Source organism: Caretta caretta, chromosome 1 (genome assembly GCF_965140235.1).
Source record: "Caretta caretta isolate rCarCar2 chromosome 1, rCarCar1.hap1, whole genome shotgun sequence".
NCBI lineage: Eukaryota > Metazoa > Chordata > Testudines > Cheloniidae > Caretta > Caretta caretta.
The window spans coordinates 188,352,261-188,375,041 of NC_134206.1; the positions used below are offsets into that span (position 1 = coordinate 188,352,261).

General features: G+C 41.2%; 1 protein-coding gene across 5 annotated transcripts in view; it reads left to right on the plus strand.

The window, feature by feature from the left end:
• Positions 1-22,781, plus strand: part of DCAF6 (DDB1 and CUL4 associated factor 6) — a 176,367-nt gene that overhangs the window by 107,203 nt on the left and 46,383 nt on the right. For 4 of the 5 annotated variants that reach the window (XM_048869720.2, XM_048869730.2, XM_048869741.2 and 1 more), the window contains 2 exons: positions 3,714-3,773; positions 15,002-15,113. In XM_048869720.2, the coding sequence (XP_048725677.1) occupies positions 3,714-3,773; positions 15,002-15,113 (172 nt within the window). The remainder of the gene's footprint in view (positions 1-3,713; positions 3,774-15,001; positions 15,114-22,781) is intronic. The other variant, XM_048869750.2, reaches the window with a different exon arrangement.

Sequence of the window (22,781 nt, forward strand, 5' to 3'; positions counted from 1 at the left end):
AAAGTCAACATGGTTTCTATAAAGGGAAATCATGTTTTACTAATCTATTAGAGTTCTTTGAAGGGGTCAACAAATGTGGACAAGGGGGATCCAGTGGACACAGTGTACTTAGATTTCCAGAAAGCCTTTGACAAGGTCCCTCTCCAAAGGCTCGTACGTAAATTAAATTGTCATGGGATAAGAGGGAAGATCCTTTCATGGATTGAGAACTGGTGAAAAGACAGGGAACAAAGAGTAGGAATAAATGGTAAATTTTCAGAATGGAGAGGGGTAACAAGTGGTGTTCCCCAAGGGTCAGTCCTAGGATCAATCCTATTCAACTTATTCATAAATGATCTGGAGAAAGGGGTAAAACAGTGAGGTGGCAAAGTTTGCAGTCTATACTAAACTGCTCAAGATAATTAAGACCAAAGCAGACTGTGAAGAACGTCAAAAAGATCTCACAAAACTAAGTGATTGGGCAACAAAATGGCAAATGAAATTTACTGTGGATAAATGTAAAGTAATGCACATTGGAAAAAATAACCCCAACTATGCATATAATATGATGGGGGCTAATTTAGCTACAAATAATCAGGGAAGAGATCTTGAATGTCGTCATGGGTAGTTCTCTGAAGACGTCCACGCAGTGTGCAGCAGCAGTCAAAAAAGCAAACAGGATGTTAGGAATCATTAAAAAAGGGATAGAGAATAAGACGGAGAATATCTTACTGTCCTTATATAAATCCATGGGACGCCCACATCTTGAATACTGTGCACAGATGTGGTCTCATCTCAAAAAAGATATACTGGCATTAGAAAAGGTTCAGAGAAGGGCAACTAAAATGATTAGGGAACGGGTCCCATATGAGGAGAGATAAGAGACTAGGACTTTTCAGCTTGGAAAAGAGGAGACTAAGGGGGGATATGATAGAGATATATAAAATCATGAGTGGTGTGGAGAAAGTGAATAAGGAAAAGTTATTTACTTGTTCCCATAATATAAGAATTAGGGGCCACCAAATGAAATTAATGGGCAGCAGGTGTAAAACAAATAAAAGGAGTTCTCCACTCAGCGCACAGTGAACCTGTGGAACTCCTTGCCAGAGGAGGTTGTGAAGGCTAGGACTATAACAGTGTTTAAAAGAGAACTGGATAAATTCATGGAGGTTAAGTCCATTAATGGCTATTAACCAGGATGGGTAAGGAATGGTGTCCCTAGCCTCTGTTTGTCAGAGGGTGGAGATGGATGGCAGGAGAGAGATCACTTGATCGTTACCTGTTAGGTTCACTCCCTCTGGGGCACCTGGCATTGGCCACTGTTGGTAGACACAATGCTGGGCTGGATGGACCTTTGGTCTGACCCAGTATGGCCATTCTTATGTTCTTATGTTTGCCTTGCTGCCTGCACCACGCTGGGCACCTGCCTTCAAGTTATTCATTATTTAGGTCTTAAAACAGTAACAAATTAATAGCAGGTCATGAACTGTCAGAATGAATTAATACTAGCACTTGAAACACACTTGTACTCTCCCTAGCAAGTCTGACACTAGGAAACTGCAGAGCAGCCACAGTGCTACTTCAGGAGCCTGGCATGTTTTCACAGACAACAGCTGCTTCACTGGAGAGAGCAACTTTCAGACCATATAGTTTTACTGAAGACCATGCAAATGAGTGCTGTTTGGGTTGGGTGAAATCTGGACCTGGTTTAGGTGTAAATTGGTAGGACACAGGAGTATAACATTTTGCTCAATTTCATGAGGCAAGAGCCTGACAGGTGTTGTGGAGAGGATAGAATTATGTATATGACTGGGACGGGACGCTGGTGGGCAAAGATGCCTTTTGAGCCACTTTTATTTTCCACAGCAGGTGGAGAGTCCACTGCGTCTCCCCACAGCTGTCAGCATGACTCTCCCCGATCCGGCTGTGGCCGGGGGTGGCAGCGGGAGCTTGGAGCCGAAGCCCGGCCATCATAACTGCTGGGCAGGCAGCTGTGGGGAGCTGGTGCGGACCCTCCGCCTGCCCTGGTGGGGGGCCTAAGCAGCCCCTGGGCAGCTCCACAGGTTACCACAGAGCAGTGACCAGTGGTGCTGGAATGGGGGGTGTGCCTTGCCCATCCACTCTTCACAGGGGCAGACCCTCCCCCCTTCCTTTTGCCCCTCTTTTTTCCCCTATGAGGCCCCATCTCCGGCCAGACCAGCGTGGAGCCGAGCCATGGGGAGCCACAGTGGACCCTCCACCTACCCAGGGTGCGGGGGGGGTGTGTGTGTGGGTGGGCTGAAGCAGCCCCTGGCCGTGTCCCAGGCTCCCCGCCCAGCCAAGGGCAGGTGGAGGGTCCACAACTCCCACAGCTGCCTGTGCGGCTCTCCCTGAACCAGCTCCGGTGGGAGGGTGTGCCTCGGAGCCTCAGCCTAGTCACGATAAGTAGAACTTTGCAAATCATGGATATCTGAGGATATCCACATCCGGAGATGTGGATATCGGCAGACAATTTTTGGAGATCGGAATCGGATACATTTTTGCATCCACGCAGGGCTCTAGGAGTAAATAGCGTAGTCGTTATTACTTTATTTCAAATACTGAACTAATTTATGTGCATCACCTGGAATTAGGAATGTCACAGAAATAAGATCTATGTGCTTTTTAGAGATGACAAGGGAAATAGCTTTCACAGAAGATGTTTAATTTTTGCATCAGTACTCTATGTCCGCTATGAAATACATAGAAAGTGATAACTATCAACTGATAATATCTTACAGAAAAATCTTCTTCTGTGATCCTATTCCATTATAAATTGAAGCTTCATATAAGTCGTCGTGCCATGGTGCTATTTGATAACTGAGAATTTAAGTCTTTTTAATTTTTAATTTTAATTTTTAATCAGACTCCACTCAGGTTATAGCAGCCAAGAGTCTGCAGAGCTGTTGAATTATTCAGTATATGAACTTGAAATGATTTTGTGCTTTTAGAATTTAAAGACCACATTTAAAGAAAAACCCACACGTTTGTTGCTCTATTTGGAAACCCTTTTCAGCTCTTAAATTCTATGGTGATAGGTGCTTTAAAAATTCTTGAATTCTTAAAGCCATATTTGAAGACACTGGTCTAATATTGCATATTCTCCTGTTGAAGTGCAAAATATTATCTGAAACTTCTGTGAAGTTTTAGATCACATTTATTCTTATGACTCGGGGCCAGGGGCATACCTTCTCTCTCTAATTTAAGATGCAGTTGAGTTTGGTGATGGGAGCATGGAATTTAAGAGTCATGACTCTACAGGTGTTATTCCTGGCACAATAAAAGTTCTAGGTATATATTATAGTTCATCATCTTGATTTAAGCTCAGTTATCTGATCCCAACTAGCATTGCCTTGAAAAAGCCGATAAATATATTGAGATCCTTGCAACAATAAGTCTTTGGGTACAATTATAGTATAGGTTAACATGCCTGAAACTGGAAGGGAAAAGCACAGCTTCTTTGATATCTTGTCAGCATACTTTTAGGGAAAATACTAAATGCTCGCCTAAAGGAATGTGTCATGGTCTGAAGCATGTAGCTTTGCTCCTGTAGCACAGCTGAAAAATGCATTATAAATTACTGGCCACTTAAGAAACAAGCGCAAATGCTTTCTTACATTGCTACTTTATTTATTTTAAACTAACATATGATCATGACATTGCTATGCAGTTTTCTGCTGCTTATATTTTAAGTTGAAATCTCATTTTTGTTTCAGATTCTCCTTCCTCTGTGGTTAACAAACAGCTTGGATCCATGTCACTTGATGAGCAACAGGGTGCGTGTGATAGGAAATGTGCTATACCCAGCCATAGTTCACTGCAATGCAGACTTCCTTTTTAATTTCAGTTCATGATGATAAACATGCTGTTCATCTTCATAAACTAGAATTCCTTAAGCAGACCTGCAATGGAAATCCCATAATACTCAGTTAAAATTATATCCTCTGCAAAACTAGTGTAAATTTATTTTTAAAAATCTGCCCTTACCACCAATTTGATGCTTTTAACATAAAAGTCGTACTCCACTCTGACACATTGTAAGTGAATTTAGAAAATGTTTTTTAATCAAAAGTAAAATTGCAAATCAGGTTTTAAACTGGTGTTTACAGATGGTGCACTCCTCTTGGCCCATTAAGGGGAGTTACCTTTTGGGTGAAACTTGCCTTTAACCAGATGAAGCCAAAGTAGCCTGCCTTATGTAGAGGACGTGCAGATGCTGAGGAAGAAAAAATCCATCCAAATTGGGGCTGGGGCAGTGGGCTGCACTGCAGCACCCACCTGTTACCTCAGCCTGTTGGTTGAAAGCTGCAACTTGTGCAAATGTGCCATTTTTGCTGTGTCTTCAGTTCACCTTACTTCTGTAATCAATGGTCCCATGTCTCCTCTGGGAGTATCTACACAGCAAAGAAAAGCCCATGGCTGGCCCATGTGCGCTGACTCTGGATGCAGGGCTGTTTCATTACTGTGTAGACTTCCGGGCTTGGGCGGGAGCCTGAGTTCTGGGACCCTCCCACCCTGAAGGGTGAGCTTCAGAAGATTTGGATGCTTATCTCGGCCCTTAAATCTTCAAAACATGACTAGAAAGCTCAGAAAGAGGCTTGTCTGTTCCAGTCACAGATGGAACCCAGAAGTGATGAGTTGATAAAAATGAAACCATGAACCTTCAAGATGCTTTGGTCCCAGAAATCAGGCAAGGTTTGGAAGTTTCCTTGTTATCTTTCCACTCTGGTTCGCTTTCCCTTAGAACTGCCTTGCATCTTAGAATAGGTCATTACATAAATGGAGTAGAACTTTCTAATAGTTGCGTTCTTCCATAGTGTTTATGCTGTTGTGCTGATGTGTGGAGATTTCCTCTTACAAAATCAGTTGTTTTTTATATACAATAGAAATAAATATATCTGCTTATCTAAAACTTAAAGGTAAACCTACTTTATGATCACTTATTTAAGACAATGACTTTCCTACTGTGATCTTAGGACCACTAGAAGAAAAGTTAATGTCATTAGAACTGTGGTGGATTGGGAATCTGGGTGAGGACATAGTTTGTTAGAGGATTTATCTCCTATTTGATGGTCAGCAGAATAAAAAGCCGACTGTATTCTGGATCCATATCATTCAGATCTCTTAAATTAAACAATATCAGGTGGCAGCCGCATTTTGATGGGAAATCTCCAAAGAACTGCTAGCTGGTGCAGGAAGTTGTTGGTGCTTCAGGATATGGTACTTTTCCCTCTGATTTTGTTAGCTTGCTATTAGAGCAGACTGTGCTCTTGTTGTTACCATCTTTTATGTCCACTTCTGGTCACTAAATATCTTATCGCATTTATCATGATTTCATAATCCCACTATTCAAGCCACATTCCTGTGTGGGGTGGTTAACCTCTGCCTACTTGTATTTAATCCTGTAGTTTCAAATGGAACATGATTTTCTTCGCTTGGTGTTTCACCTCAGCACTGGCTGCAATTCAGTAATGGGTGGTCACTGTTTAAGGGTGGCATTGTTTCTTTAAGCCACTGCCTACATTTGCAGGTGTGGAGAGTTGAGGAAGGGCCACTCACACCTGGCAGTCTCCCAGACATTATGCTTATTGCAAGATGCTTTGGGGAATGTGGACCTGCGGAGACCCTCTGATATATCTTTACGGTATGTGCACATGCAGCCCTTGTGTCAGTGCCAGACCAGTGCTCCTGGCCAGTTCAGCAGGTTGGGGTAGAAGGGGGCAGGGCCATAATCTTGCCCCATCGCCAGGCAGTTTTGAGCACTTGGCTCCCCAGTTCCTTGCAAGTCAGTGCAAATATTGTGCCTGACTCCTTCTCAGGGGATTGGGAAAACTTTGTGCTCCTTCTGTAAAATTCAGTATAGTCTATTAAACACGAAACATCCTACGGGACAAAGAAATTGTGTAACTTGGACTATGGAATGGTTGCTGGTGTTCTCTAAAAGTCATTGGCTCAATCCTGAGGATTCTTATTGGGTTCTTACTTAGCTCTTCCTTGGGCAGACTCCTTGAGCTTTTTGTAGACTGGTATTTTCACTATTTAGGGTTTTCACCATTACATCTAAAGTCACCTGGTGATTGTGGCTTTGTTGTTGTGAGCCTCGGTATAGAACTCGTTCCTGTCCCCTGAAATAGATTACATTTTGACCCTGTCGTTTAGAAGGAAACATCTTTAAGTTTTCCCCCCAAAATATGTCTTAGAATGACCACTACTGTCTTTATATTTTGTCACTATTGATCTGCTTTTCCTGGAATTGGGAGGTTATAGTTGGGTATAGTGAGGAATGGAGTGGGGCCTGGGGAGAGATCATGATGCAGACTGCTTGACAGCTGGAATCAGAAAGGGACTTCAAAATTCTCAGGATGTGCGAGTCTGAATGATTATCAGACTCCATTAAAATACATTGCTAATTATATTTTTAAAGCTTTATACTCTTTTTTTTTTTCCTGAGTATATAAACAGTTTTACATGTTCAATACAATTTTTGCTGATTACCTTCAATTTACATGAAAACTGAGATGCCTCCTAACAGATGGCAGAGTAGAGTCCTTAGTCTCTAACTTCCAACCAGGCCAGATGTGATCAGGTAACATGCCTCTATACTGTTAGTATTGCACAGAGAAAAGCTGGGACTTTTGTGAACTTGTTTTGCACAGATATAGTTTTCTGAGAAAATAAGTGGATTTATTAGTGTAATTTTCCCTTTTACGTGATTGAAGAAAATATTTCAATTCTAGATCTTTCTAATTACAAAGGGAGATAAAAGTTCACTTTTTTTTGCTTGAAAGGAAATGGAGGGTGGACTTTGTCCTATAACGTTTGCTTATGGCAAAGCACAATATGAAATGATAGTCATAACATTTTCCACAATTTACATCAAATGTGTTGCTGTAAAATAGAGGACTGCTGGTCTTGTAGGCGTATATCTTCAGAGTGGAATGCAAGGAATTTGGAGCAATTTAGCAGTATTGATTTTCTACTTGCTACCTTGATAACTACCTGTTACCTTGTTTGTTAGGGCTTGTGAATAGGTTAATAGCTCTGGAGATGGAAGTTCTCTGTTTAATCGCAGAACACGTACAACTTCCCTATAATGAGAATTTTATAAAGGAAGAAAGGCAAGAAATAGCTATTGAAAGTTTACCACTACAGTAGAGCCTCAAAGTTAAATACCTGTTCGTAACACTGAAATGTTCGTAACTCTGAACAAAACATTATGGTTGTTCTTTCCAAAGTTTACAACTGAATGATGACATAATACAGCTTTGAAACTTTTCTATGAGGAAAAATGCTGCTTTCCCTTTTTTTAAAGTAGTTTTCATTTAACACAGTGCTGTACTATATTTACTCCCTTCCCCCATCCCCCCGGTCTCTGCTGCTGCATGATTGTGTACTTCCGGTTCCAAATGAGATGTGTGGTTGACTGTCAGTTCCTAACTCTGGTGTTCATAACGCTGAGGTTCTAATGTATTTTCGCAGCTATGTCTTTCCACACTTTTTCCTCTGAACATTTACCAAATTCCATTTTTTCAAACTCTGCTACCTGTTTTTATTGCTCTCTAGATGATTTATTTAAAGGAGTGCCCATGTGTACTCAGTCCTGAACTACTGCAACAGCAAACGGAGTCTGAGGGACTTGTCTTCAATATCCCAGAATGGTTTGTGATGTTTAAAGCCAGAAAGAACCACTACGATAATCTAGTCTGACCTGCAAAATACAGGCCATAGAATTTCACCCAGTGGTATGCAGCAATATATTTGGTGGTGGCTTCATGACTCAGTGATACTCATTATTTTTGCACTGAGAAAAACATCCCAAAGCAATGTCAGGATATTGCACTGTAATTATTTAGTGTCCGTCTCAAATGCCATTCGTGAAAGTGTCTCTTCTTTCCATTCCTATCCAGCTGCTGAAGTGAGGAAATCTCCTCCCTTGTCTGGCTGGTGGTGGTGGGGAGGGTGGGGGAACAGGGCAGGATTCCACAAGCTCCTTTTCTGTCCCCTTCTCATGATGAGGTGTTTCAGACTCTGTTTTGACTTACTCAGTGCTATCTACTTGTACTGTAAGGATACTGACATTTTGTGATACCAAATGGCGAGTGCCGACAGCTTTCCATGAACTCAAGGATAGCACCTATTTACTTATAAGTGTACATATTTTTCAATCAAAATGTAAATGCACACAACCACAGGGTTTTCTTGTGCTCATATTTTCTTTGAATAAATTGATTTCACCCGCAAAAAAACCCTGCATTTGATCAGCTTTCTCCTCACCCCACACTGACAGAATAAGGCAGCTGCAGGCTGTATTTTAGAGCAGCCATGAGCTACACTGAGAGTAGTAACCATTGTGCAGAGGTTACCATGGTGAGGCTCATGTATAATTGTCACAATGCATTATACAGAACACTCTTTCACAGAAAATTATCTTAATTTTAGCTCTGTGTTTTCGTACTTTATATTTTCCACATTTTAAAAAACTTTTTGTATTCACAACGTGTATAAAGTACGTATTTAATATTATTTAAATTTTTCAGACCAAATTACTATAGTCCTGGTATCCTGAGTGGTTTCCGTCTGTCAACAGCGTACACACACACGAATGTTCAGGGTCAAATTATGCTTGCAGACACATTAGTTTATGGCTTCTGTTAACTTTAAAGGAAGTTTTATATATGTATTCAGTGGCAGAATTATGACCCTTATTGCTTCTGTAAGCAGTGTTTACTTGGGGAGTTGTGTATGTTTGACTATATACTTTATAGAAAATTATATGCATGTAGAGTGATTCTGAACTCTATTTTAGAATAGTTATGCAAGAAATATTGCCATTGTACAGTGAGTTATATTGTAGTTTTAAAACTTCCTGTTAATCTTGCATTATTATTTTGTCCATTGCAGCTTTGAACTAGAAATTTAAAACAGAAGTCCAGACTGGAAAAGCAATAGGAGATGTGCTACTTTAACGTCTTATTTAAAATTGTGAATGACACCTTAAACATTTTTCCATGCAGCACATGTAATGTTTTGTCACTGGCAAAGCTGTTGTCATCATGATCAGGTTCCTATACTCCATAAACCAAACAACACCTGACTAACACTGCTGTCCAGATGGCTGTGAAGTAAAAAGATTAGACTGCATTTGATACTAACAAGCAGTCAGGACCTATGAATTCTATTTCCAGCTTTGTCACTGACTCATTGTATGACCTTGAGTAAGTCACTGGGCCTCCCTGTTTCAACATGCCCACTTATAAAACAGGGATATTAGGACTTCTACCTCTGAAAGGTGCTGTGATGTTGAATTAAAGTTTGTATATCAAAGTTCTTTGAGCTCCTCAAATGAAAGACACTAGTGTACAATTATTATCAAACAAAATGCAGTAGAGAGCTGTGCATGTAGATAGTTTGTCCATTAAAACAAGCATCTTATGCTTTAACATTACATTTGTTGTTAAAGGTTAACATTGAAGCTATCAGTTGGCTCTTTATCTCAGAAGAGGAATTTTGTCCTGGAAGATGCTTTTAAAATATCATATTTAATCATGTCAATCAATTTTCCTTCTATTTGTTTTTCATTGTTCTTGCTGTTTTTATTAGGAAAGATATTTGTGTTTAAAACTAGTATTTTTCTCCCACACAGACTTGTCTGTTCTTTGAGTACTGTCCCTATGGGTGCTCCACTTCAGGTGCTCATGTGCCCCACGTACCTTTGATTGGAGACTTTAACCAGCAGTGTTCATTTGACCTCTGAATGTGCTGCTAATATCCTTGTGCCCCACACCAAGGCTGTATCAAGCTGTACAAGCAAACTGCCCTCAGTTCTTTCTCAACCGCCTCGGCCCAAAACAGAGTTTAGCATGTCAGCATCGTGCGTGCCTCGGCTGCTTGCTGAGTTCATTCTGCTTAGTTTATTTAGTTTGTTAGTATCATGCAGAGATGGGTTGAACACTTCAATAGTTTACTCAATAGAGCATCCACAGTCAATTGGTGTGTCTTTGATCAATTACTGAGAAACCCATCAAAGAGGATCTCGATCTCCCTCCATCAGTTGAAGAAGTCTTGAAAGCCATCAAACAATGGAACTCTGGTCTGGAAAGGCATCTGGAAAGGATGGTATTGCATCAGAACTGTACAAAGCAGCAGGCCCAAAGGCTATTGGGGTGTTTTCATGGCTTCTTGAGGAGCATTTGGGAGGAAGAAGAAATGCCACAAGACTTCAAAGATGCTATTATTGCATCACTGTTCAAAAACAAAAGCAGCAAAGCTGACTGCGGAAAGTACAGAGGCATTTCCATACTCTGTATAGCAGGGAAAATACTAGCTCGCATTTTTCTGAACAGACTCATTCCAAACATGTCTGAGGAGAATCTGCCAGAAGCACAGTGTGATTTCAGACCAGCTCATAGTACTATGATTTTTGTCATAAGGCGGGTCCAGGAAAAATGTTTAGAGCAGAACATGGAATATGCAGTATTCATTGACTTGACCAAAGCCTTTGATATGGTCAACAGAGAGGGTCTGTGTGCTATTCTACATAAACTGGGCTGCCCAAGAAGAGTCATACAAATCATCTGGCTGTTCCATGACCACATGACAGTACAAGTGCTCTCCAATGGTAACTTTTCTGACTTATATGAAATCTCAAAGGGAGTGAAGCAAGGCTGCATACCTGCTCCAGTGCTGTTCAACTGGTTCTTTGCCTGTGTCCTCAGCCATGCCACGAGGGACTTGGATCAGGGAATTTATATCTGCTACTGACTGGATGGCTCCCTCTTCGATCGTCGAAGACTCGATGCTAAGACCAAGACTCTGGAGAGACTTCTCATCAAGGCACTTTTTGCAGATGCTGCATCTTGATGGACCATAGACATAGTGACCTTCAGGTCATTGTTGATAGATTCTCTGAAGCCTCCCAGCTCTTTGGCCTCACCATCAGTCTCAGTGGATTTGTTTCAACCAGCACCTCATTCTAGTGCCCCAGCACCAGCAATCTTCATACAAGGCACACAGCTGAAAAATGTAGATCAGTTCAAGTATTTGGGTAGCGCCATCACGAGTGACTGTTCCTTTGATCAGGAAATTACCTACAGAATTAGTAAAGCCTACCAGGCCCTTGGCCAACTCTGAACAAAAATCCTTAACCAACACAAATTTTGTGTCTCCACCAAATTGAAGATCTACAGTGCAGTGGTCCTAACATCTCTCCTGTATGGATCTGAGACATGGACTCTCTATAGATGGCACATTAAATAGCTTGAGCAATTTCACATGCACTCCCTCTGCTCAATAATGAGCATTTGCTGGCAGATCAGAGTGACCAATATTAAGGTCCTTGAGAGAGCAAACACAGCCAGCATTGAGGAAATGCTACTGAGAGCACAACTTAGGTGGACTGAACATGTCATCAGACTGGAAGACCACAGTCTCCCAAAACAGATCTTGTTTGGGGAGTTGAGGCAGGGCAAGAGAAAGAAGTGTTGTCCACGTAAGGGCTTCAAAGATAACCTGATGAGCAGTCTCCAGGAGGCTGGCATCCATCTCAAAGAACTCAAGCAAATGGCTCAGAACTGGACTCACTGGGGGTCTCTGACAAGATCAGCATGTAACAGGTTTGAGCAGGGTAGACAAAATAGTCTTCAGGCTGCATGTGAAATATGACACAGAGCTGCATCATCAAATATCATAGATATGGACTTCCCATGCCTTCGTTTTGGCTGACTATGCATCAGAGTTCGAACTTCAGAGTGAAATGCATAGCCATAGATGAAAAATGTGACAATATCGTCATAGTTTGTGATGGACTACCAACATTAGCAGTTAATTACTGGTTATTGAAAGATTGTTTAATTTCTTCCTGGGAAATCCTCCCTGTGAGAGGCATGTCTGGTTCACTAGGATTTAAGTGTTGGTTCATAAGGGGTAGAGGCTATCCCGGTCAGTGACAGACACTGTAAGTGTGTTCACTGCCTGGGTGAATTGCATGTCTCACAGAAGTGTAATTTCTGTTGAGCCCTCAAATCCAGGGCACAGAAGAACTGCAAACTCAAGCTGCGACTGTTAATGTTGGAGTGCTCCCTTCCCCCCACTTCACAGCCAGGTCAGAACTCCCACTATACATCAGTCACCACAGTCTCTAGTGGCCCTTTTGACCTCAGCACAACACCCTTCTAGATAAGGGAAGGCTTCAGAGACCTCCTCTAAAGATCCTAAGAGGAGGAGCTCTAATACCCTTTTTAAGGTACCATCCTCAAAAAGATCTCACTCTCCGAGCAGGTCAGCAGCGTTGAGGCTTGGTACAATAAGGCAAAGGGATCCTCTGGTACTGGTGAGGCAGGAAAATCCCACAGTTCTCAAAGTAAACATGGTTCTGGGAAGGTTCCAGTACTGTCAAGCAGAGACGGTCAGAGTGAGCAAACAGTATGCATGGGCTGAACTGACACTGCTAATGAAAATCTCCAATCAAAGGTGCGTGGGGAACACGCGCACCTGAAGTGGAGCACCCAGAGGGACATACAGCTCAAAGAACTACACTTACTGCACATGGTGAGCAACCTCACTTTTGTTCTATTTGATCCTGCAGAGACTATGCATGAGTAAAATTTGACCCTGTTATGTAGAGAAAAGTCAATGACTTCAATGGGCAGAATTTGATGGTTATTTGACATTGTGGGAAAAAACTCAATGTTACAAATGTAGGGTGATGGCTTCAGAGCAGGATCAAGTATAAGAAGCTGGTTTGTGAGGAATTTGTTTTTTTGTTTTGGGGGTTTTTTTTTGGAAACTCAAATGACAGCTAGGGGAAGACTGTGCATTGATGTTTAACAACTAATAAATTAATAATACATTAATAGCAATGGGTTACTGATAGTCTCATAATTCATATGAGGCTGGAGTAAGTGGGCTTCACATAAGTGGCCTATGTGGGGCATGGAAGTCAAGAATTCTCCCACTAATCTGGGTTCAGAACAAGGAGCACTTGTGTAGTAAGTTTGTATTTGATGTTACTGCCCATGAGTTTCAGCATAAAGAACACTTACACTAGGATAACTTTAGGCGATGAGGATGGGTGGGGAAAAGGAGCACTTTCAAAATGTAGCACTGGATGAAATAATAGTCCACGTTCCCATACAACAAACTCGAAACCTCCTGCTCACAAAGGACCAAATCACAGGGGAAGGAACGCAAGCCAAAATGGGGACAGAAGAGGTTTAAGAATATTTAGATAAGTTAGATGTGTTCAAGTCGGCGGAGCCTCATGGAATTCATCCTAGGTTGTTTAAGGAACTAGCTGAAGCAATTTTGGAACTGTTAGCAGTTATCTTTGGGAACTCGTGGAACTAGAGAGGGCAGAAATGTGTAGTTATCTTTAAAAAGGGGAACGAAGAAGACCTGGGGAACTATTGATCAATAAGCCTAATTTTAATACCTGGAAAGATACTGGAACAAATTGATTAAAAAATTGTTTTGTAAATGCTTAGAGGATGATAGGGTTATAAGGAATAGCGAGCATGCATTTGTCAAAAACAAACCATGCCAAACCAACCTAATTTCCTTCAACAGAGTTACTGATCTAGTGAATGTGGGGAAGCAGTAAATGTAATATATTTTTATTTTAATAAGGCTTTTGACACAATCCCAAATGACATTCTCATAAGCAAACCAGAGAAATGTGGTCTAGATGGAATTACTATGCAATGGGTGCACAGTTGTTGAAAGATGGTACTCAGAGTTATCAGTGTTTCACCGTCAAACTGGGAGGACATATCTAGTTGGGAGCCATAGGTTCAATCCTGGGTCCCGTACTATTCAATATTTTCATTAACGATTTGGATAATGGAACACTTGCAAGTAGTTTGGAGAACAGGATTAGAATTCAAAATGACCTTGACAAATTGAAGAATTGGTCTGAAATCAATAAAATTATATTCAATAAACCCAAGTGCAAAGTACATCAATTAGGAAGGAAAAATCAAATGCACAACTACAAAATGGGGAATAACTGGGTAGGTGGTAAGACTGCTGAAAAGGATCTGGGTGGTCATAATGGATCACAGATTGAATGAATCAATAATGTGATGCAGTTGCCAAAAAGGCTGATATCATTCTGGGTGTATTAACAGGAGTGTCATATGTAAGACATGGGTGCTAATTATACCACTCTACTCTGTATTGGTGATGCCTCAGCTGAAGTACTGTGTCCAGTTCTGAGGATCACACTTTAGGAAAGATGTGGACAAACTGAGAGAGCAGAAGAGAACAACAAAAATTATAAAAGCTTTAGAAAACCTGACCTAGGTTTGTGAAGGGAAAAAAACTGGGCATGTTTAGTCTTGAGAAAAGAAAACTGAGGGGGGATCTGATAAGTCTTTAAATATGTTAAGGGCTTTTATAATGAAGATGCCAATCAAATGTTCTCCATATACTCTGAGATTAGGACAAGAAGTAATGGGCTTAATTTGCAGCAAGAGTGATGTAGGTTAAATATTAAGGAAAATTTTCTAACCCTAAGAGTAGTTGAACTCTGAAATAGGCCTCCAGGGGAGGTTGTGGAATCCTCATCACTGGAAGTTTTTAGGAACAGGATGGACAAACACCTGTTAGGGGTAGTCTAGGTTTACTTGGTGTCCTGTCTCAGCACAGGAGGCTGGACTTGATGATTTCTTGGGGTCCAGCCCTATATTTCTATGATTCTATATATGACTCCGATGTAAATCAGAAGGAATCTTATGCACAAATCTAAGGACCACACATGCCCTTTTCATTGTTATAAATACAAATTGTTATATCTTTAGGCTAGTCCCTAAGCTTTGCAAAATACAAATTCAGTGCGATCACTCCCGAGCATTTAACTTTTGGTTTGTTCTGTGTCTGGCTTTAAAACGGACTGTATTGGAGAGAATTTTTTTGTTGTCTTAATTCACGTCTGAAGGTGTTTCCATTATTTAACAGTTTTACATAAATTACTGAGACACATTCAAATATTATCAACCCTTGTTTACAGACAGTGAAAAGCAGAGTCCACGAGCAGGAACAGGTGAACCAGTTTTAAGTTTGCACTACAGTACAGAAGGAACTACTACAAGCACGATAAAATTGGACTTCACGGATGAGTGGTAAGTTTTGTTTTGTTTTGTTTTGTTAGCTGTTAATAAGCACAATTTTCCTTTGTATTAGCATTTGTTTACCTAAAATGATTTTATTTTTTAAATTATATATACCACTTAATATGTATTATTTCCTGCTGTTTCATAGTTTTGTATTAGTATTTTACAGAGGTAGTGACCATCTGATTAGGAATAAACTATTTTTTGTGTTCCATTTGCATTGTTATCTCAGGCAAAGTTATTTTAAGTGGGCAAAATTCTTCTTTTTAAGTGGGCAAAATTCTTCCCCAGTCTTTAAATATATAGCAAAGAGTATGTAAAGAATAGGAAAAAGTAGCTTTCATCATTAACATTTTAAGTTGTGGAGAATTTCTTTTTATAAACACAGCTCAGCAAACTTCACTTTGTCACAGTACATCTATGTTGGAATGCTATGGATTTAATTCTTCTAGCTAAAGAAGGTTTTGGAGCAGGCACAATTACAGAAATATGTTGCGAACTTCATAATTAAAAAAATGAAAAGTAGTAATAGTTCACTGTATAGATCATCTTAATCTTAAAATAATTCAGAAAAAAATACTCTTGAAAGACACATCTATTGAGTCTACATGGGTTTTAAAAGAGCTATTTCTAATTTGTGGACCGAGAACTGCACCAGGATCTGTGTTCCCTTGTTGGCACAGAGAAATCCAAACATTGCTTGAAAATGTCTGAACCTCCACTAAATTGAAGGGCAATTGAAGGAAATTGAAGGGTAGTATGAAATGGGGGTAACCATGAGAGAGAGAGGCTCCATGTGATCACTTCTTAGGCCCCATGGACCCAGAAAGAAACATCTCCATAGCACATGGGTCTATAAAAGGGTATAAAAGGAAATTAGTCTTCTTTTTAACAGTCTTTCAAACTTTTTGTTTACTTCTTTAAAAATCTATATATCATGCTGCACAGCTACAGAGTCTTGAAATCTTAACTACAAATTGGAGTTCTCAGACAGCTATAAGGTGCATGTCTGTCTGGACATGCAGTTTGGGCAAGCAATAGTTGTTTAGATGTTTTCTTTATGTTGATACTTTTTAGATATTCATTCCTTACGTCCTGTCCTTGAAGGGGACACTGCTTCTCAGGCCCAGTCTACACTACAAAGTTAGGCTGATGTAAGCCGTCTTGCGTTGACCTAGTGATGCATGTGTCTACGCTTAAATTTGTCTGCCACTGACGTAAGTGCCCCATTACAGCGATACAGTAACACTACCTCCCTGAGTGGTGTTGAGCCATGTTCGATGTACTGAAGTCAATGCAGCACGAGTGTAGACAGTTACTTATGTCGACCCTAACAGCAGTCTAGTAGCTGTCCCACAATGCCCAACACAGAGTGCTCTGGTCACAATTGTGAATTCCACTGCTCGGGCTCACAGAAGACTGGAAGGCCCCATGCTCCTTGAAAGCCCTGCATATTTTTGAAATGCCTTTTCCAGCTCTCTGTTGTGTGCCACAGACCATGCTGGCTACGCAGTCCAGAAGTGCTCCTACCTGGAGTAGACAGGAAATATTGAATCTCTTTGGCCTGTGGGGAGAAGAGACTGTGCAAGCACAGCCATGGACCAGCTGTAGAAATGTTGACGTCTGAGTATATTGCATGGGGGATTCAGGAGAATGGGAATGAAAGGGATCAACAGCAGTGTTGTGTGAAAGCAAAGGAACTTCATCTGGCATATCAGAAACCCAGGGAGGCCAACAGTCAATCTGATGCTGAGCCACAAACCTGCTGCTTTTACAAGAGCTGCATGTCATACTTGGCGGAGACCCTCTTATCCACCCCGCATACCAGTGTGGATACCTCCGAGGAGCCAAGTCACAGGCCCCTAGTGTGAACAGTGAGGAGGAGGAGGATGGGAGACACGTGACTGGGAGGTCTAGCTATTCTGCGAGCCAGTACCTGTTTGATACTCTACTGCAATCCAGTCAGTCCTGGCAGTCGAGCATGGGAGAGCCTGATACAGGGGAAGGAGCTTTGGGTAAGTGTGTAAATTTATTTCCCATTACATTGATGGTGCCCCCAACTTAACAGGACACAGCTACCAACTTTTCATTAATATACTATTACTAGAATAGGTAGTGGTACTACGAAGAGAGGTAGGTGTTGTTATCTGCTTTTAATTCCCCTATAGAGTTAGGCAAGGGGGCCCATGTGGAGCTGTTTATGTACACAGGAACATCCCTTTAATCCTGAGAGATCTCAATGAGACTTCCATGGGGGTACTCTGCAGTCCTCTCCTGAAGGTTTCTAGGGTGGCTGCCTTATTTCTTCTTTGATGGTAGGACGCTTTCCCACACCAGTCAGCAATACCTTCGACAGGCACCATTGCAGTACATAGGCTAACAATATATGGGCCCCCAGCAGTAGCTGTGCTTTCTCTGCCTTTGTTACCTTCAGGAATAAGATATCTGATAAAATAACCACCCCTTATTGAAGTGTCAATAAGCAAGTCTTGTGTAAAACTTTAGAGGAGCAAAGGAAGGGCTTTTTGAATCTTAACTTTTGCTTTCTCTTGTGACTGTATTGATAACGGTACCACTGTGTGTTTTATCTGCAGCTACTGCAGTTGCGGCGTTGAGGGGTTCCTTCTGCAGATCCGTGGAATGCCTGAGCCAGATAAGGTGAAAGAAGAGGACTTGGAATTACATGTTCAATGAGATCCTGTAACCTGTGCTGATCAGACCGTGAGCAGAGGGCCTGAGGGTGAATACAGCAGGCATCGTGGAGAAGGGAAGAGTAGAGAAGAGAGAGTCCCAGCAGGAAAAAGGAGAGGGAGATGCATCAGGACATAATGGGGCTTCTCCGTTGGCAAACACAAATGCTGCAGACTCTTGTGGAGCTGCAGGCAGGGGTGCTGTAACTAGTGGTGCTGAGGATGCGGTAGCGGTTTCCATCATATAAAGTGGTTTAGAGTTTTGTTCAATGGCTTTCAGCATCCCCACTATAAAAATCGTCCCAATACCACTGCCTGCACGTTCAACAACCATGGGTTTGCCTCCCTTTGCAGTACATGGAGAACTCCATTTCAGCAGCTTCTTACACCTCCTGCTACATGAATCATAAAATATCAGGGTTGGAAGGGACCTTAGGAGGTCATCTAGTCCAACCCCCGCGTCAGGACCTGCGTTCCTACCCCTACCACTTCATGCTAGATGACATTAAGGACACAGCAAGCTTCACATATCCTGACTTGTGAAAGCCACTGTTGCTGTATGTGTAGGCAAAATGGACATGAATGTTTTTTCCCCTTAAGTTCTGTTTCATTAATATATTAAGTTTTTTATGTATTTGCTTTTAAATTGCAGAGTCTTTTTTTTTTTTTTTTTTTTTGGCCACTGATTTTGGTACTGAATAAAATTGTATTATTTGGAAAATCATTCCTGTTCGTTAGTTCACAACATATGTTGGAGTACCTAGTAGTTCTGAAAGCACCCGCCTACTTGCTACTGTACAGTGTGACACAACTCATAGGATCGGTGACAAACACGGTGTAATAATCATAGATCTGCAGTAAGCACTGCAAAATTTAATAGTTGCATTGAAAGAGCTATATTCATAGACATACATGAAGCACCACACAATTCCTAACAGGCCCCAATACAGCAGAGACAGGTAGAGTACGGTATGGCACAAGACATTACAAGGGCTTACTGTTAAAGTGCTCTTTCAAAGCCTCCCTGCGTCGTATAGCTATGCGTTGAGTTCTTTTGTGTCTGGTGGTTCAAACTCAGCAGACAGTCTCTTCACCTCTGTTCTCCAGCCAGGTGGCAACTTTTCCACCTTTGCTTCACAGATACTATGCAGGACACAAGAGGCAGATATAATCATTGGGGTGCTTTTTTCACCATGATCCAGTCTTGTGAGTAAACAATGTCAGTGTCCTACTGAAAGCTCATTTAACTGTCTTCTGCATCTGCTGAGCCAGTAGTTGAATCTTTCTTTGGTGCTGTTGATATGGCTGGGGTATGGCTTCATGTGCCAGAGAGCCAGGGGTAGGCTGGGTCCCCCAGGATCACTATTGGCATTTCAACATCATCAATAGTAATCCATCAGTCAGGAAAGAGAGTCCCTGCTTGTAGCTTTCTGAACAGTCCTGCGTTCTTAAAGATGTGAGCACCCATACCATCCCTGACCAGCTACCATTTATGTCCGTAAAGTGTCTATGCTGATCCACCAATCTTGCATCACTGTAGAAAAGTAGCCCTTTCTGTTGACATACTCTGTGGCTAGGTGGTCTAGTGCCAAAATAGGAATATGTATGCTGTCTGTTGCTCCACTGCAGTTTGGACACCCTTTTGCTGAAAATACATACACTATATCCTGCACGTTGCTGACAGTCATAGTACTGTGTAGCCGGAGATGATTAATAGCCCTGCACATTTGCATGACAGTGGCCCTCAGAATGGATTTTCCAACTCCAAAATTATTTCCCACTGACTGGTAGCAATTTGGCACTGCAAGTTTCCATAGTGCTATTGCCACTCGCCTCTCCACGGTGAGTGCAGCTCTCGTTTTGGTGTCCCTGTGCTGGAGGGCTGGGGCAAGCTTGGTGCACAGATCCAGGAATGTAGATTTGTGCATCGGAAAGTTCTGCAGCCGCTGTTCATCATCCAAAGCCTGCTTTATGCCACCAGTAAGTGCTTGTTTCTTGGGCCCAGGAGCAGCATTCCACTACCATGAATGCCACCAACAGCCTGGAATTGGTTTCCACTACATCCCACAAAATCTGTCCTCCAAGAAATAGTCATGTTCCCTGCTCATTCAGTTTTTCTTATGGCTCTGCAGATAACAGAGGATAGTGCTTCCTGTGTCTGCAATGCTTATGACAATGGTGCAGAGCTGTGCAGGCTCCATGCTTCTGTCAGAGATGGCGGACAGCGAGGAAGGTCATTCAAGTTAATGGGATTTTTAAAAAGGCATGAAAATTATGTGATATAGGTGACATTATGGGATGAAGGCAGATGCACGCTGGGAAGTTGACCTCTTGTTCCCAGGCACCCCTGTGCAATTCAGTTCTGCGCCCCCCTCCCCGTGCATTGTGAAAACTTCTCCAAAAACAGAGTGGAATACCTACCTATGGTGCGCTGTACTGTGCATCGACACAAGCACTCCTGTTGAGCATGTATAGCACCAACACAAGGAGCCCAGTATGCATGCACACAAGCAACATAGTAACTGTGGCAGCTTTATGCCGATGTAACTTGTATTGACCAAAATTTGTAGTGTAGACGTGGTCAGTCTGGTAAGAGCGGGAAACTGTGATAAGCTGAAGAAAACTTGATTGGTTAGCGCACAGTTTCAATCACTATTTTCCATGGATTCACTTCCACTTACGTATTACATTGTACAGGAAGGACAGAGGGCTTATGTGGTGAGGTGCAGTGCTAGTTGATGACTGGCAATTTGATGGTGCATGTTCAAAGTCAATGTGAAACTTACAGTGCTGAAGTCTAGCAAGGTGGTTCTTGTGGAAAATTCATAGAGTTTAGCTCTTTAAAATTCCACTGAGGGCCCTGGTCTCTGACAGGGGCCCACAGGTAGGGGCCACCACAATACCAGGGATAATAGTGGAGGAGATTACACAATAGGAGAGTTCCAGTTACTGGTATGTAGCCCAGGAATAGTTTTTGTTCGTCTTTTTTTTTTTTTTTAAATTTGCAACATCTTGATGCAAGTTTCCTTAGACCAAAAACCCCACATTAACCACCCCTTCCCACCAGAACAAACAAACAAACCCACAGCTAGTATGTCTCCGGTTTCTTAGTTGGTTTCACAAACTGAATACTATATTTCACTACTATGTAGATGGCCATGTTGCAATCCAGCATTAATTCTGGACGCAGACAAATTCTTTTCCATTATATTTTTTTAATCTACTAAACATATGTAATATTAAATGACTGTATTCTGCGCTCCTACAACTTAAAAAAGCCTTCATATTTTTAGGTTAAATGTATAAGGCAATTATTTTATTATATGTCCTAGGTGTATTAGTTCTTAACACTTTTTTTGAAATAGTTAAGATGCTAATGTTTGAAAACTAATGTAATTTGTATGTGTATTCATTTAAAATAGAAACTGATCCTACCGGATAATCTAAGTGGCCTGGGTCAGCCCTGTTTTATATTGATGTCCATCACTGTAGTAGCTGAAGTTCTTACTCTCGGGAGACAAACAGTAATAACTCATTCTCTTCTGTCCCTGCTACCAAGAGGCAGGTTTAATTTTCTAAAATTGTTTAATATGTAGAGTAATAATACCAAGAAAAAGGTCTCTTTGCTATCATACACTTAAAATGAGAAAAATATTTTTAACTTTTAGTAAACACTACAGTTCTAAAAATAAAACACATTGTACCCTGTAACAGTTTGAAACTTGCTTCCTTAAGCAGTTTCAATCGGATTTTGACTCCTAATTGCTTAAATCCCATTTGAAAATGAGATTTAGGCTGCTAAATTAGTTAGGCGTTACAGTACTGAGTGCAGCAATGCCTAAATAACCTTTAAAAATCCAGGCCTTAAGCCCTGATCCTTATATCTACATGGAGTCCCATTGACTTCTCTGAATCTACCCACACAGATCTGGGCTCTAGACACTCTTGTCATGGGTATGATAGAAGATCTTAAATAGACTGTCAGAATCTAAATCTGGCACGCTTCAGATTGTTGCAAGACTGTCTTCTGCTGGCTTTAACTAACCATACACTTATAGTTTTTGCAGTGGTTATTGTTGAATGTTTTAGGACAGGCATGTTCTGTGGGAGGTGCAGAACATTAATAAATTTTTATGTATCAGAGGGGTAGCCATGTTAGTCTGTATCCACAAAAAAATGAGGAGTCCGGTGGCACTTTAAAGACTAATGCCCAAATAAATCTGTTAGTCTTTAAGGTGCCACTGGACTCCTTATTGTTGTGTTTTTTAATAAATTTTTTAGTTACTTTTATCAACTGGTAGTATTTAATGTGCTAAAATTACATTACTAAAGTACTCAGCGACCATAGTTTTGTGTGCTATACTGGTCAAAAACATTAAAAGTCTGATTTTAAACTGGCAAAAGCACAAAAACCAGCTTCAAACTTCAATTAGACAGAAAAGTGATTCTGAAAGTTACTAAAGGAATTTGTATTTGTTTTTTCCTCAGTGGTTCCATATCAATTGCGCTCAGTTTACAGGTTAAATTCTTTTTTCTTGCAATTCGCATCACAAACTCCATTTGGCATGTGCAAATCCATGTGTTCTTTCTTTCTCTTACATAATCACCTGTAGTGGTTAGATTTGGCCGACACTTGTTGATGGATGAGTCAGAGTGGACTCAATCTTGCGTTCATGTAGCTGTTTTGGTTGTACAGGAGTAAAACTCCTGGTTTGTCAGGGAAAAAAACCTATTCACCACTCTTTTACTAAGTTTCAGAGTAGCAGCCGTGTTAGTCTGTATCCGCAAAAAGAAAAGGAGGACTTGTGGCACCTTAGAGACTAACAAATTTATTTGAGCATAAGCGTTCGTGAGCTACAGCTTATGCTCAAATAAATTTGTTAGTCTCTAAGGTGCCACAAGTCCTCCTTTTCTTTTACTAGGGTTTTCCTACCACATGTGGACCCAGAATCAGAGCTGCCAGTCAGGGAATGTCTGTCTAAGACAT